Source organism: Chanodichthys erythropterus, chromosome 5 (genome assembly GCF_024489055.1).
Source record: "Chanodichthys erythropterus isolate Z2021 chromosome 5, ASM2448905v1, whole genome shotgun sequence".
Taxonomy (NCBI): domain Eukaryota; kingdom Metazoa; phylum Chordata; class Actinopteri; order Cypriniformes; family Xenocyprididae; genus Chanodichthys; species Chanodichthys erythropterus.
The window spans coordinates 30912507-30929216 of NC_090225.1; the positions used below are offsets into that span (position 1 = coordinate 30912507).

The 16710-nt window shown below is 38.5% G+C and overlaps 1 protein-coding gene across 2 annotated transcripts in view; it reads right to left on the reverse strand.

Annotated features, from left to right (window-relative positions):
- The window catches only part of pcsk2 (proprotein convertase subtilisin/kexin type 2), a 73057-nt gene that overhangs the window by 22440 nt on the left and 33907 nt on the right, over positions 1-16710 (reverse strand). For both annotated transcript variants that reach the window (XM_067385466.1, XM_067385465.1), the window contains 4 exons: positions 15278-15366; positions 12194-12369; positions 4918-5133; positions 1104-1204 (listed from right to left, as the gene is read on the reverse strand). In XM_067385466.1, the coding sequence (XP_067241567.1) occupies positions 1104-1204; positions 4918-5133; positions 12194-12369; positions 15278-15366 (582 nt within the window). The remainder of the gene's footprint in view (positions 1-1103; positions 1205-4917; positions 5134-12193; positions 12370-15277; positions 15367-16710) is intronic.

The window sequence follows — 16710 nt, forward strand, 5'->3', positions numbered from 1 at the left end:
ACAATGTCCCTAAGCACACAGCTAAAATAATAAAGGAGTGGCTTCACAACAACTCCGTGACTGTTTCTTGAATGGCCCAGCCAGAGCCCTGACTTAAACCCAATTGAGCATCTCTGGAGAGACTTAAAAATGGCTGTCCACCAACGTTTACCATCCAACCTGACAGAACTGGAGAGGATCTGCAAGGAGGAATGGCAGAGGATCCCCAAATCCAGGTGTGAAAAACTTGTTGCATCTTTCCCAAAAAGACTCATGGCTGTATTAGATCAAAAGGTGCTTCTACTAAATACTGAGCAAAGGGTCTGAATACTTAGGACCATGTGATATTTCAGTTTTTCTTTTTTAATAAATCTGCAAAAATGTCAACAATTCTGTGTTTTTCTGTCAATATGGGGTGCTGTGTGTACATTAATGAGGAAAAAAATGAACTTAAATGATTTTAGCAAATGGCTGCAATATAACAAAGAGTGAAAAATTTAAGGGGGTCTGAATACTTTCCGTACCCACTGTAAGTTGACATAAGGACTTTAAAATCAATACGATACCTGACAGGGAGCCAGTGCAAAGACTTCAAGACAGGGGTAATATGATCACCAGCCCTGACCCCAGACAGTACTCTAGCAGCCAAATTTTGTAAATATATATATATATTCTGGCTGGTAACTTTTTTAAAGAATGCTGGTGAGGAAAGAGTTAAGGCATAAAGATGCAAAATCAAATGACTTTAGATGCAATATAAGTTTTCAAAATGAATATCAAGACATATGAATAAAGGAATGTGATGCAGAATGTTTACTTGTTGGCAGGTTATGCAGTAACATCATCATTCAACTCTCAATTAATTGTGAATGCAGGTTTGGCTATGGCATCGGCACCATTTTGGTGTTAAAAGGGTATCAATCATGCATGAGGCAAAGCTTTTTAAATCCAGAGTTGTGCTTGCAGTGCTGAGCTCTGACACAAACCTCGTCAGCAGTAATCTACGATCTCAGCTAGAGTCTGCCAGCACCGTGTGTTTGCGAGCTGCCTTATTGTTTCATAAATCTTTCATAGTGGCTCACTACTCATCAGAGCTGTACGCTGGAAAACAAAAGTGTACATACTTGGCCTCCAACGCCAAGGCAAACACGCCAGCAGCCTCAGGGGCAGCAGCAGATGTGCCTGAATGACGCAGTGTGCAGTTTCCATACAGATCTGTGGTGGCCTGGAGACAGAGACAGACAAAGAGAAAGTCTTAATTAAACATTAGTGCCAATGATGTCCTAATTGCACTTTCCTTTGAAATTCTAATTCAGGTACTAAATTTGAATTGAATTAGATGCATAATTCTAGTTTAAATGTAAAATTTAAGAATGCAAAAAATTCAATTGAATTTAACTGCTTTTTAACTGATTTTAATAATGTTACATATAACATATATAATAATATATTGTATTAATTATTCTACTATAATAATTACAATTTTCATATAGGCTAAAATACGCATAATCATCTTAATCATCTAATAATTTTTCATTCAAAATAGAATACTTCCCTACTATATAGTAGGTGAAAAACATTATGCGACAAGAGTCATATGTCCAAATTCATAAAACTGCAGGTGGAAAAATACCAATTACTTCCGGCAAGATTCTGAAATGTGCATTTGATGGACACTATATATATATCGTTTCCATGAAAGGGTGTACATGGTCTGCAACAACGCTTAAGTAGGTGGTACGTGTCAAAGTAACATCCACATGGATGTGACCCAAGGATTCGCAGCAGAACATTGCCCAAAGCATCACACTGCCTCCACCGGCTTGCCTTCTTCCCATAGTGCATCCTGGTGCCATGTGTTCCCCAGGTAAGAGACGCACACGCACCCGACCATCCACGTGATTTAAAAGAAAACGTGATTCATCAGACCAGGCCACCTTCTTCCATTGCTCCGTGGTCCAGTTCTGATGCTCACGTGTCACTGTTGGCTCTTTCGGCGGTGGACAGGGGTCAGCATGGGCACCCTGACTGGTCTGCAGCTATGCAGCTCCATACACAACAAACTGATGCTCTGTGTATTCTGACACCTTTCTATCAGAACCAGCATTAACTTCTTGAGCAGTTTGAGCTTCAGTAGCTCGTCTGTTGGATCGGACCACACGGGTCAGCCTTCGCTCCCCACGTACATCAATGATCTCGGCCGCCCATGACCCTGTCACCGGTTCACCACTGTTCCTTCCTTGGAGCTCTTTTGATAGATACTGACCACTGCAGACCGGGAACACCCCACAAGAGCTGCCGTTTTGGAGATGCTCTGATCCAGTCATCTAGCCATCACAATCTGGTCCTTGTCAAACTCACTCAAATTCTTAAACTTGCCCATTTTTCCTGCTTCCAATACATCAACTTTGAGGACAAAATGTTTATTTGCTGCCTAATATATCCACCCACTAACAGGTGTCATGATGAAGAGATAATCAGTGTTGTTCAGTTCACCTGTCAGTGCTCATAATGTCATGCCTGATCGGCGTACATATATACACTTACAAATAAAGCAAACAGGTTTGTTACTGTAACTTATTTCTTTAAGGAAGGAAAATAAAGTAATTTGTTTGCTGTTAATGGTGTGATATTTCATACTTGTGGGGATTAAATGATTACATTACAAAGCAATTGACTTGATAAGTCCCATCTGGATTTCTTTTAATTTTGCCATTAAGGAGGTGTTTTATTTTCTTCTTTAACATGCTACCTTTGGCAGCTTTAGAAAATACATACACAAGATTTATTAACCAACATTTTTCTCAAACAATATGATTTTTATTAAAATATATTTACACAGATTAGACCCACATCAAATAAAACACTAAATGATTCCCTTTTGGCTTTACAAACATCCATCCATCAAATATGGATGTTTCTTTCATCTCCTGCCTTTGATAGATCATGAAATGCTGGGCAACTCCAACGTCTACATCACCTCAAAGAGTTGTGTTGACGAATAAAGCTTTAAGATTTTGCAGGGTATTCCTAATTGCACTCAGCCGAACCAAGAGTTTCATTACAAGTTCTGTTTGTGGTCAACAGAGTTGGGAAGAATTCAGAATTTAATATTTGGCTTCTAGTCAGTTGATGAGCTGGAATGTGAATCACCAACAAATAAAAGGATGATGAGTTGGAATGTGAATGACTGAATTGCATTTAAACAAATTTAACAGTCACACAACAGAGGAATTTTAATGGTCCAACACAACAACAGATGGGTATTGAATCACTAGTATCGCAGAAACTACACATTTAATTAAGAATTAAAAATAAGTATAATATAATAAATATTAGGAGCCTATTATAAATTAAATTTTAGTACAAAATATTAAATATTAATAACTACCCTTTGGAAATTGTTGCAAATTTGGTTTCATTATTACTGCTCATTGCTGAATCAGAGTAAAGCGATAAACTGAAACACCAAACCACAGCAACCCTGATCGCCCTGACTGAATCCAGACTGACATGAGGCAATTCCCGCTTTTCCATTGACAGGATCACCTCTGACAGACTAAACACAGTCTTCATCTCAGATCCTTTCTTTGAGTCTGCAGATATACTCTGATTAGGTTCCTAGCTGAATGCATCCCTCCGATTCCATTTTCAAGTCATTGTTCAGACACAAAATGCATGAAACAATTAACTCCCTGTCATTTTATCACTGTCATACTCTGTATTATCTCACTGTGCAATAAGGGATTGCATTTCTTTAAAGCACCTATGAATTGCACACTCTTGAGCACCAAACTGAATCTTGTTGTAAAAATGTCAACATCACACGAGGACAGATATATCCCACAAATCATTGCCTTTCACTACGTATTTTAACTTGTTTTTTGTAATAAAAATAACTAATTAATAGATAAGAATATAGAGATAATAAAATGGTTTGTAGATTCCTTGTATCTGAAATTGGTTGTCATGCGTTTTAATTCATTATACTTTCTAAAGGTGTAACAATGAATATTTATGTACTATAATGTATTATAACTCTGGGTTATCTAGAGATCATACAAAGCATTATAAGGTGCATTACAAATTGTAATACTTTTATAATGCATTATACACCAATCAGGCATAACATTATGAGCACCTTCCTAATATTTTGTTAGTCCCTCTTTTGCTGCCAAAACAGCCCTGACCCCTCGAGGCATGGACTCCTCTAGACCCCTGAAGGTGTGCTGTGGTATCTGACACCAGATGTTAGCAGCAGATCCTTTAAGTCCTGTAAGTTGTGAGGTGGATCCTCCATGGATCGGACTTGTTTGTTCAGCACATCCCACAGATGCTCCATTGAATTGAGATCTGGGGAATTTGGAGGCCAAGTCAACACCTCAAACTCGTTGTTGTGCTCCTCAAACCATTCCTGAACCATTTCTGCTTTGTGGCAGGAGCATTATCCTGCTGAAAGAGGCCATAGACACCAGGTAATGGTACTGACCACTGCAGACCGGGAACACCCCACAAGAGCTGCAGTTTTGGAAATGCTATGTGTCGTCTAGCCATCACAATCTGGTCCTTGTCAAACTTGCTCAAATCCTTACGCTTGCCCATTTTTCCAGCGTCTAACACAAAATGTTCACTTGCTGCCTAATATATCCACCCACTAACAGGTGCCATGATGAAGAGATGATCAGTGTTGTTCACTTCACCTGTCAGTGCTCATAATGTCATGCCTGATCGGTGTATATAAAGACTTTAAGTAAAGTGTTACCACAATGGTTTTTAGATTTAAAGGAGAAAAAAATGTGTTTGAAAATATAGCTTTGTTATTGTTTGTTATTGTTTAGCAAGTCGTTATTGAGGATTGAGTTGGTGCTCCTCACTACCAAGTCCTGTAGGAATCACTGATGGGTACACACACACACAAACAAACACGCACACACTCACCACGCCAGCTTCAGGGTTTCGTTTACGGCCATTGCTGAAGGTGGAGGCAAGAGTGGAGGAGCAGCTTTCATCATAGAGCGCTGTGCGTCCGTCATTGATGGCTGAGTTAATAGAGATGGTCCACATGCTGGAGGCGTATCCGTCGCAGTTACAGTCGTCATAGCTACCACCGTCTCCGGAGGCCCACACATAGATGCTGCCTTTCCCACCTCGGCCCTGTTGGACACACAAATCGGCGCGATTACGACCCGTACTCACACCTGCTGCAGCTCAATAAGGGGCAGTCAACTCTCTGTGATTTTTTTCTTTAAGAGCTTTTGAGATTCACTCCATTTATCATAAAAATTACACTCACATAACCAGAAGTAATTGAACAGCGACATCAGAGAGGCGTTTCAAGACCTTTTAAAGACTACAAGCTCTCTTCTGAGTGTCGCTGATTCAGGCAGAGGCATTGTGTTTAAGCTTCTTGTCTGAACATATAATTTTGATGCTTTTAGCTGAATGCAAGAGCGTTCTTTTCTTTAGGCTTTGGGTTTTATAGCGGCAGGCACCTGACAGGAGGAAATTTGTACAGTGCAATTGTGATCTTAAAAGGGTGCTTGATTGTTGTTATTTGAACAGTACGTGGTTATTTTACCATGCTAACAAATCGAGGACTGATTATGGTCCTTTGAGACCTCTGGACACCAGCAGCTTTGGGGTAAACAAATAAGAAAATAAGATGGTGTCTTTAAATTCTGCAATCGCTAGAGAAAATCTCTGAATTTTGACTTTATTTTCTGATAATTGAGGCTTTATATCAAAATGACTCATTCAGCTTCTAATAACCCCAATGTGACTTGTCAAGTGACTAATAAAGCTGAATTGATGTAGTTTGCAATATCTGCTAATATGAGAAATGAAGTCTCAACTGTGTAATACAATAAAGTCACAGACTCCGTGTTTAATACATTGCAATTGTAAAAACAATTTAGACTTTATCAACATCTAAGCTACAGTATGTTAAGGTGTTATTAGAGCTGAGGAAGCATCGGGGACCAATAACACATCTGATTTCTTCAACCCAGGCTCACAAGTTTCGTGACACTTTGAAATCAAAATGTCCAGTGAGTGCTGTTAAAAGTGTGTTCAGTTTTACCCGAAACAGATGAACGTGAATCTGACAATGCTTTAGTACGTGGGTTGTTGCACATAAAACTACAGTTTGGAAATTAAATGTCAGGTTTGCGATTGTACATAACGAAGCGTCTACGCTAAACCCTACCCTAAACATAGAATTAACAAAAGCAAACATGAGATTAAAAAAGGCCTTTTTCTAAAGTAACCATGACATTTTACCTTGATTCCACAAGCTGTTTTATCATGACTGTACCAGGTGAGCTCCTGAGCAAGTTTACTATGCCAGAAAACCTATGGAGCTGGTGATGTGATGCAAACGTCAAAAAATATTAGTTTACAAGTCATGCACTATGGTAGAAATAGTCAAAACATGGTATTGTGCAGGTAAGCATGCAACAATAAATATTTATTAGTTGACAATCTGCTCCTGTAATTATAATTTGTGTAAAAAAAAAAAAAAAAAAAAGTTGGTGGTGTTTTACTGCCAAGAGTGTTCATTTCTGCTGAAAAAAAAAAAAAAAAGGAGGTAGAGGCATGTTTTTCCAACATTTAGAGGCACTTATTCAAGCACTGTTTGTCCATCAATATCAATTTACATTTGCAGTGCCTTGTTTTTGGGGTGTCAGATATCTAAGTGCACTGGCTTCATTGGTCTGGACCATGATCCACATCCCTTGACTGATTAAATTAATATTCTGGTGCTCATTTTAGTGAACATAACCCTCTCCATCTCTCTCTTTCTTTCTTATTTCTCTTCCTCTCACACTCTTTATGAATGGAGACCCATCAGCTGAACTCTGGAACAATTAACTAAAACAAACAATTGAGCTTTAAGCACTGCTGGTTTTGTAACAAGCTCTGTTTAGTGTGAGACAGAGAAAATTCCTTCCGGACAAATGAAGGAACATTTGGTCAAAGAGCAGGAACAGAAGCGTCTGTGCAGCTATTCACAGAATGCAGTGTCATGACATTGACTTCATTATGGAAATATGGTTATGGGTGGTTTCTAGCACACTGCTGTGTGGTTTCTTCTAAGTCCTTATGATATTCTCCTCTCTAGATGTGACTCAGGGTCCCTCCTTTAATGGCAAAAAGCACTTTTTTTCAGAAAATGACTGATTGTCTCACTAGAGAGGACCCTTATTCGTCAACTGGGGTCGTGTGGAAACCTTTAAAGCTGCCTAAATATAGATTTTGGACTGTCAAAAATGGAATACGGTGATCTACGTTCACATGCATTATGGGGGAAAATCCTGGAATGCCTGAAGAAACAAAATTATATAAACCTTGGCCTGGGGGTGAGTAAATCATCTAAAAACTTTCATTTTTGATTGAACTATTCCTTTAAATTTAGTTGCATTATATGTGTAACACTCGTTATGTATTTAATTATTTCGACTACACTGAAACAAATGTATTAATTAATAAATTTGACAGTTAATTACAAAGAAACGGCAAATAAAACAATGAATTAAATATGAAATATTGAAGTAGAAAGACTGAAACAATGTTTTCTTGTAAAATGTACCACAATAATCTGTTTTAGACAGACATGGATTCTAGAGTTTTCTCTGAGTAAACAGTCTCTTTCTTGTACTCTGTAATTACACATATTTTGTGCATAATCGCACCGTGTTACAAGGTCCTGACACAGAGGTTGAAAGACTGGATATATCACTGCAAAACAAATTGTTATAGAAATTTTCACAATTAATTACGAAGAAATGGCAAATAAAACACTGAGTTTTAAGAGGGCAGAAAGAATATTTTCTTGTAAAACATACTCCAATAATCTTAGTTTATTGCAATATTAGCAATATTAGTATCCACAGTTTTTGACTGACAAGACATTATGCTTATATTAAACCCAGAGCGTTCCTTTAAGCTATGACCATCATCAAAACCACAATGCTGAACTGTATCTGGCATTTCATTAGCACTCTCTGTGGCATCCTACATATAAATACAAATGAAGTGTTTGCCATCTGACCCTTAAAATGATTAAACAGCATTCAGGATTACTCCCAGGCTCAACCTCAGTCCTCTCTCACTGCAATGAGAACGCCTGGGGGACAGACGGAGTCTTCACCCATCACTGCTATTCTTGTCCAATCTGATTTCAATTGCAAAAGGCTGTTCAAAACACACAGAGATTACTTTGTGCGATGCCTCGTCTTGACAGGTGGGTCACCCTCATAAATCCTGCTCAGCAGAAGAACGCTGAGCTCCATTTATACCCATTAGCTGAGGCAATTTGTGAAGGCACCAGTCACGGGCAGGGAATGTGTAGCTAAATTACATGTATAGTGTGAAGCAACAAGACTTTGCAAGGTTGACGATTGACATACTGTATATTAGAGAATCTTGGAGGGGGGTGGTTTATATATATGTATATATATATATATATATATATATATATATATATATATATATATATATATATAGTAATTTTATTTTACGTACCTTAGTTACATTGTACTTACTCAAATAAGTACTGAGTACTATTAATAAACTACATGTACTTACTATAGAGTTACAGTTAGGGTTAGTTACTTGTAATTATGCATAATTTACTGTTATTACTATAGTAAGTACATATAGTAACATGCAACATACGCACTGTAAAATAAAGTGTTACCCTTTATTTGACAGTGATGTTCCACGTGTACATATTATAGTCTACTTATTTTTCAAATCTCTTAATAGAAAACAAACATAATCCTAGGTATTTATTTGACACAGTGGCTAAATTAACTAGAAACAGAGATTCAACTGCTGACGTTTCCATAGAGCACAGCAGTAATGACTTTATGAACTTCTTTACTTGCAAGATTGATAATATTAGAGAGAAAATTATAAACATGCAACCGTCTACAGTTTCTCTTCAGACAGTGCACTGTAGTGTCCCTGAGGTAAAACTAGAATCATTCGCCGCTATAGGAGAGGAAGAATTATCTAAACTTATCAAATCATCAAAATCAACGACATGTATGTTAGACCCAATGCCGACTAAACTACTGAAAGAAATGCTTCCAGAGGTCGTAGGTCCACTTCTTGATATAATTAATTCATCTTTAACACTAGGACACGTGCCAAAAACCTTTAAGCAGGCTATTATCAAACCTCTTATTAAAAAACCTCAACTAGATCCGAGAGATTTAGTAAATTACAGGCCAATCTCGAATCTACCTTTTCTGTCAAAGATACTAGAAAAGGCAGTTTCAACACAACTGTGTTCCTTTTTAGAAAGAAATGGAATCTGTGAGGATTTCCAGTCAGGATTTAGACCATACCATAGTACTGAGACTGCTCTCGTTAGAGTTACAAACGATCTACTCCTATCATCCGATCGTGGCTGTATTTCTCTATTAGTGTTATTATATCTCAGTGCTGCTTTTGACACTATCGATCATAAGATTCTTTTAAAAAGACTTGAAAACTATATTGGCATTAGTGGAATTGCTTTGGCATGGTTCAAATCATACTTATCTGACCGTTATCAGTCTGTGGTAGTTAATGAAGAGATGTCGTATCGATCACAGGTTAAATATGGGGTACCACAAGGCTCAGTATTAGGACCGTTGCTTTTCACTCTGTACATGCTGCCCTTAGGAGAGATAATTAGGAAGCATGGTGTTAGTTTTCACTGCTACGCTGACGATACTCAGCTCTATATTTCCTCGCGCCCTGACGAAACCTACAAATTCACAAAACTAACAGAATGCATAGCTGACATTAAAAACTGGATGACAAGAAATTTCTTATTATTAAATTCAGAAAAAACTGATTTCCTAATCTTTGGACCAAAAACTTCCTCACGAAAAAACCTTGAATACTCTCTAACACTTGACGGGTGCTCCATTAAACCTTCGTCCTCAGTTAGGAACCTGGGTGTGCTCTTTGATACCAATCTTTCATTTGAAAGTCATGTTTCTAGTATCTGTAAAACCGCCTTCTTCCATCTAAAAAATATATCTAAATTACGACATATGCTCTCAATGACAAATGCGGAACAGTTGGTTCATGCATTCATGACCTCAAGACTAGATTATTGTAACGCTCTACTGGGTGGTTGTTCTGCTCGGCTTTTAAACAAACTACAGTTGGTTCAAAATGCGGCAGCTAGAGTTCTTACTAGAACCAGAAAGTATGACCATATTAGCCCAGTTCTGTCAACATTACATTGGCTCCCTATTAAACATCGTATAGATTTTAAAATCTTGCTGCTTACTTATAAAGCTCTAAATGGTTTAGCTCCCCAGTACCTAAGTGAGCTCTTAATGCATTATAGTCCTTCACGTTTATTGCGATCTCAGAATTTAGGCCAGTTGATAATACCCAGAATATCAAAATCAACTGAAGGCGGCAGATCATTTTCCTATTTAGCACCTAAACTCTGGAACAATCTTCCTAGCATTGTTCGGGAAGCAGACACACTCTGTCAGTTTAAATCTAGACTAAAAACACATCTCTTTGCTCTTGCATACACATAACACATTATCAATACATTAACATTTTTCAAATCCGTTAAAGGATTGTTACGCTGCAATAATTAGGTCGGCCGGAACCGAGAACATTTCCTATAACACTAGATATACCTGTACATCAGAACAAGAATGGCATCTACGCTAATATCTGTCTCTCTGCTTATCCTGAGGTTTGCCGGGTGCTGGATCCAGGCCGTATCCAGGTCAGATGGAGAACCTGCGTCTGGACCTGACTACAACGTAGCCCAGGATCCCCGTATCCGCTTACATATATTTATATATAATCGATTTTTAATCTCTATAATAAAAATGTACAATTCAGAATTTGGTCTCCATATCCATTTACATATATTATATATATCTTCCAAGGGGTTTTTTCCCTCCTAGGACTTTTTTCCCAGTGCTAGCACGCTGGGTTTTTTCTCCTAGGGGGTTTTTTCCACCCCTGGAAGTCAGCCGACATTGGCTTAATGTAGCACCATCTTGTATATGTTACATATTACCACGCTTGTTTGTACAGTTTTAACCACTTCCCTTTTTTTCTGTGCTTCTAATATGTAAAGCTGCTTTGAAACAATTACCAATTGTAAAAGCGCTATATAAATAAATTTGACTTGACTTGACTAGTGATTACAATAACTGTAATAACTAGGTACTAACCCCGAACCTACCCTTAAACCTAACCTTAACCCTTGTAGTTGCCTTATATTACCCAGTACTTTATTAGGAGAGAACGCTGTAAGTACATGTAAGCGCACATACTGTAAAACAAAGTGCAACCATAATTTTAATGGTAAAAACTGCAAAAATGCTATGGTAAAAACGTTATGGTAAGTTCCCGTTGAAAACCGGTAATAGATCTAATGAGACATTTGATGCAATTTTACAGTAAAATACTGTTAAATGTAAAGTTTTTGAAAGTGATAAAGAACAAGTCACATTATAATTTACATTGAAAAACCGTAAATTGACATTTCCAAAATTCTCTGTGTGACACTTCATATTTGATGGGTTTCATTGAAATATCTCTGTTTCTTCTTAGTTTTTTCTTATCAGTTATGTACGGTTTTATGCTACATCTTATGTTGTTAGATGAATGTTTATTGCATTATTTTAGTGCCATGTGTGTTACCATGATGGTGTTTTATATTTCTGTGTATGACACTGTGATGAACTTTACTGTAAATTTAAGCTCAGTCTTGCTAATATATAAATATATATTAAAGTTTTGGTAATTACAGCAGCATTTTTTTATTTATTTTGTATTATTTCACTTTGATAAAATTTGCATAATATTTTCATATTTTGAACTGTGGGATCCTGGAATATTGGGATATATGGGGATATATACTTATGGAAAAGCTAATTCTAGTTCTATTAGTTAATGTGGTTTTATATTGAAGCTGAATCTCTGAATACACTGATATTTTCAGAACTACACAATTATTTGCCACGGTGGCTGGTGTTACAGTTGATCTAAAGTGGCAGAGGACTCTGAACTCCAGGATTTTATCTGATTGGACCAGATGTTACAATTCTGTACCTGTCTATTTTTTCTTCTCTTTTTTTTTTTCTCCACAGCACCAGGTGATTCATGAGGGAATCACTTTGGCTATGCTGCAAGAAAACTCTGTTGCTTTTAAATAGGACTGCATTAGCTTAGGTACCTTATTGACTCCATCTGCCATGGCCTGCAGGGTGAGCTCACGAGGGCCGTCCACCGTTTTGCCATCATCGGTGGGACCCCAGCTGGCGCTGTAGATGTCGATAACCTGTGGCATGTGGCTGATGGAAGAGGCCTCAATGATGTCCGTCATGAATGGCTGGTCCAGCATACGAATACCTGCACAAATGGAAAGACTGAGAACATGGGAACAACAGGAAAACCCTTGATGCCACTCCAGCCATCATGCTCTGCAGTGATAATTGGAGGGGTGAGAGGGTATGAGATTCATTGGTGACATATGGAAGAGGAAGCAGAAGATAATTGCTTTGGTTCTGCATCAAGCACTTCACAAGTTTTAACCTTAACTTTGCTTCTGTCTCTCTCTCTCTCTCTCTCTCTCTCTCTCTCTCTCTCTCTCTTCTGACTGACTTGCAGAAAAGAAGAAAATGAACTTCCATGCTGGTCTAACTGGAGAACTAGCATGCAATGCTACTCTAGCTAGTAAAGGCCCCGATATACTAAATGCACAATTCTTTTTAAGGGGGAAAAAGAAGTAAGAAGTTAGCAAACATCCCGAAGCCGTACACTCTCACATTTAGATGAATATCTAAAATATGCGCTGCGCTTTCCTCTCAATAACAAATCAACACAACAAAAATAACAGCGGTGAGAAAACAGCAGTTCAGATCTGATCACAGTGATCTGGACATGTTTGCACCAGCTCTGCATTTATACAGCACTTTACCAGCTGGAGCTGGTAAACCCCTTTTCCTTTTCTGGAAAGTTCATTTTGGCAAGCTGTTTCAAACTCAAAACAAACTTCTTTTGTCCAGACTTTGTTCGAAATTACATCACACCAGTTTGTTCTTTGAGTTCACTAGAGATATTAAAGCTGGGCAACCAGCATGATAATTCTGGTGAAGCTGGTTGACCAAGGCAGTCTTGCTAGTTAAGCAGTCTGATGGGGACACCAGCATCCTGTGATGTGGACCATCAATGTAACTTATGCTGGTAACCTGCAGATCTTTTTCAACAGGCAAAATGAGAAGCACAATCTTTGTCTTGTCACATATATCTGCACACGTTTAAGCCTGAAGCTCTGTATGAATGCACTCTAAAAATACCATTGTGATGTAAAATAAGACATCAAACACAAGTGAGATCTACTGACCTCTTCCTGGAAGGTGATTAGAAAACCTCCCAAGAGCTGAAGTGGTGAGACTAAACACAAACAATGTATGTGTCCTTTTGTGAAGGACAAAAGCTAAACCGAAGATATTCACTGGCTATTAGTTACTCTCCTTTACATGTGTGACCTTTTGAAAAGGAAAAAAAAAATCAATGTGCTGCAGAGCGTAAATTATGTTTTTATTGATGCTGATGTTTGTGCTGGATGCTGGATATTGTGAAAGAGGGGAGGGGTAGAAGTTATCAATTTGATCAAGGTCTGATTTTCAATTAGACTAAGAAACAAAGGTAATCATAGTCATTCAAAGTAATTTATCATATTTATTGACTGCAGAGAACAAACCTGATAAAACAAAAATGCATATAAATATTTTAAATAAAACAATGTCTTGAATTTTGATAGTATCTGAACACATTGATATGAATACTGTTTCTTAATTTGATTGGCTTCCTGATTGTAATTTGAAACATGCATTTGTGTAAAGCTGCATTGAAACTTTTCACTTATTGTGAAAATTGCTATTTCAATTGAATTGAATTTTATACATGAATTTGTATGTACCATGTGCTATGGGATTTATGTTCTTTGTATTATTAGGCTTGTTTGAGAAGAAACTTCTTCTCAAAAGACCAGTTGTTGTCATGCTGACATGAGCCTAAGCTGTCTTGCGACAGCGAGATGGTCACAGTTTTTAGAGCCAGGCCCTAAAGTTGCTCTTCTTCAGGGGTATCCAAACCTACTCCTGGAGGACCTCTTTCCTGCAGAGTTTAGCTCCAGGTCTTCAGAATTTGCCAGAAACTTCCAGGCAAGTGTGTTGGTTGGAGTTGGAACTAATCTCTGCAGTACGTTGGCCCTCCAGGAGCAGGATTTGACACCCCTTCTCTACACTAAACTACTGACGTGACAGCTCAGCACTTATTAGCGTACTGTAAAGTATGGGGGGAGGAGTCAATGGGGTGAATCAACTGTTGGGTGACCCATATTCTTCAAAATACACCAGAACTTGTGAACACCAGATTTGGGTGACCTGAGAACACCAGACTTGGGACCACTGAACTTGGGATCATCGAACAGTGGAAAACTGGACTGGAGAGACTTGGGACCACTAGACTTGGGACCACCAGACTTAGGAGACCTGAGACCACCAGGTTTGGAAACACTGGACTTGGAACCACCAGACTTGGGATCACTGAACTTGGGATCATTGAACGGGGAAAACTGGACTTGAGAGACTTGGGACCACCAGACTTGGGATCAGTGAACTTGGGATCATTGAACGGGGGAAAACTGGGCTTGAGAGACTTGGGACCATCAGACTTGGGAGACCTGAGACCACCAGGTTTGGAAACACTGGACTTGGAACCACCAGACGTGGGATCACTGAACTTGGGATCATTGAACGGGGGAAAACCGGACTGGAGAGACTTGGGACCACTAGACTTGGGAGACCTGAGACCACCAGACTTGAGACCACTGGATTTGGGACCATCTGACTTGGAATTCCCGACCTTAAGACCACCAGTATTGGGATATCTGGGACCACTGAACTGGGAAGCGTTGAATGGAATCTGGCTTACATCAACAACCTCCAACATAAACTTTGATCCACTGAGATATATGGTGTTGTCAAAGTATACCGCTCCAGAGTTCATTCAATGAAATTGATAGGCACCACTGTATATAAAGGTTCAGTCAGCCCTCCCCTCAAAAAAAAAAGTCTTTAAGGGACACCTCAAAGTTTATTACAGGTATACATTATTACAGGTATACAGGTACACCCCCCCCCCCCATGTAGTTTCAAAGATAGTTAGTAAAATGTCAAAAGTGGAACTTTCTAAAGTAACTGGAACTTTAAAGTTATTATGAGGCCATCACTGCACAAAATCAGAAACGTACCTGCTACCTTGGAGTTGTAGGCCACGCCCACCCCACATATGTTGTTGTTAGAAACTGCAGACACCTCACCAGCACACCTGGTTCCATGACTGAAAGAAAAAAACATTCAGAGATGTCTAGAGTTATATATTTCTCAATGATTTACGTGATATAACAATTAAATTAAAAACTATTAAATATCCATTTTGAGTAAGTGTTGCTCATATTGGGGGGATGTGGAGCAGCAGCTCATTTGCATTTAAAGATGTATAAAGGAGCATAATAGGTCCCCTTTAAAAGTAAATTAAGTCATTGATGTTGAACCTTGCTCCACTTAAATAACAACACCTAAATATACAAGACAAGCTTCTAAAAGGGTCTCTAGATCAGAAAATCCTCAGGAAGATCCCCGGCATGAAGCACAGCAATGAATCCCTCCTCTCTTCCACTCAGACAGACAGCACTTCTATTTATATATATATATATAAGCGTCTGATTATGCTGTGAGTCTGCAGCTCAGATAATATTACTGCTGCTCTCACCACACGCCCCAGCATGCTTCACACCCGCAACGATCGCTGGAAAAACAGAAGAGGCACTTGTCGTCTTTCTATTAGATTGTATCTGTCCTTGATGCACACTGTAAAAATATCAATTATGACAAGGTTTAACTTTAATATCTTTCTACAAAATCAATGCAGGTTACATCATTTTCCGTGGTAACCATGGACCTGCACAACTAAATATTTTCAAAATCGGCTAGTCTGAGGGTTGCCTGAAAGACTAATCGGTTTTAAGAAAGCCCTGTATAAGGCTAGTTTCAGGGTCACCTGACCTCGATCTGACATGTTTTTACAGTGGTGTTTATCAAATCTTGCATCTAAAGACTTATCATAATTGTAGCAATATTTTTGGTTTCAATACAGAAAATGTTCAATGTTTTATAATCAACGATTATATTAGTATGGGTTCTCAACCAGAAAGGCACATGGCACAAAACATGGCATACAAAACACGGTATATGAATGACAGTTGTCATTTAACTACAAATGTAAGAATTTCCCATAAAAGCACAGCAGCTAGTAGCCAGAATCATGCCATAAATTTGCATTTTTTACTTTGTGTGTGGTATAGTAATAGTCTTTGAAGGTGTGATAGTTTGGTGGGGGTCTTTGAGCAGTGCAGCATGGCAACAGAAGGCTTGCCAATCTTCAATGACCTTCCTCCCGTAGGGCACCTTCTGTCCAAACATACATATGCAGGAGAAATATCTCACCACACACTCATGAAGGCGTAGGCTGCCTGCTGCACAAATTTCCACAATAAACAGCTTTGCATCCAAGCCAGGAAAACATCTTACAACATACTTTGTTGTTTTTGATATATTTCAGTTTCAAACTATTTCATAGCTAGGAATTCAGAGTCTCTTGAGATTATATTACTCTGGGCCCTCA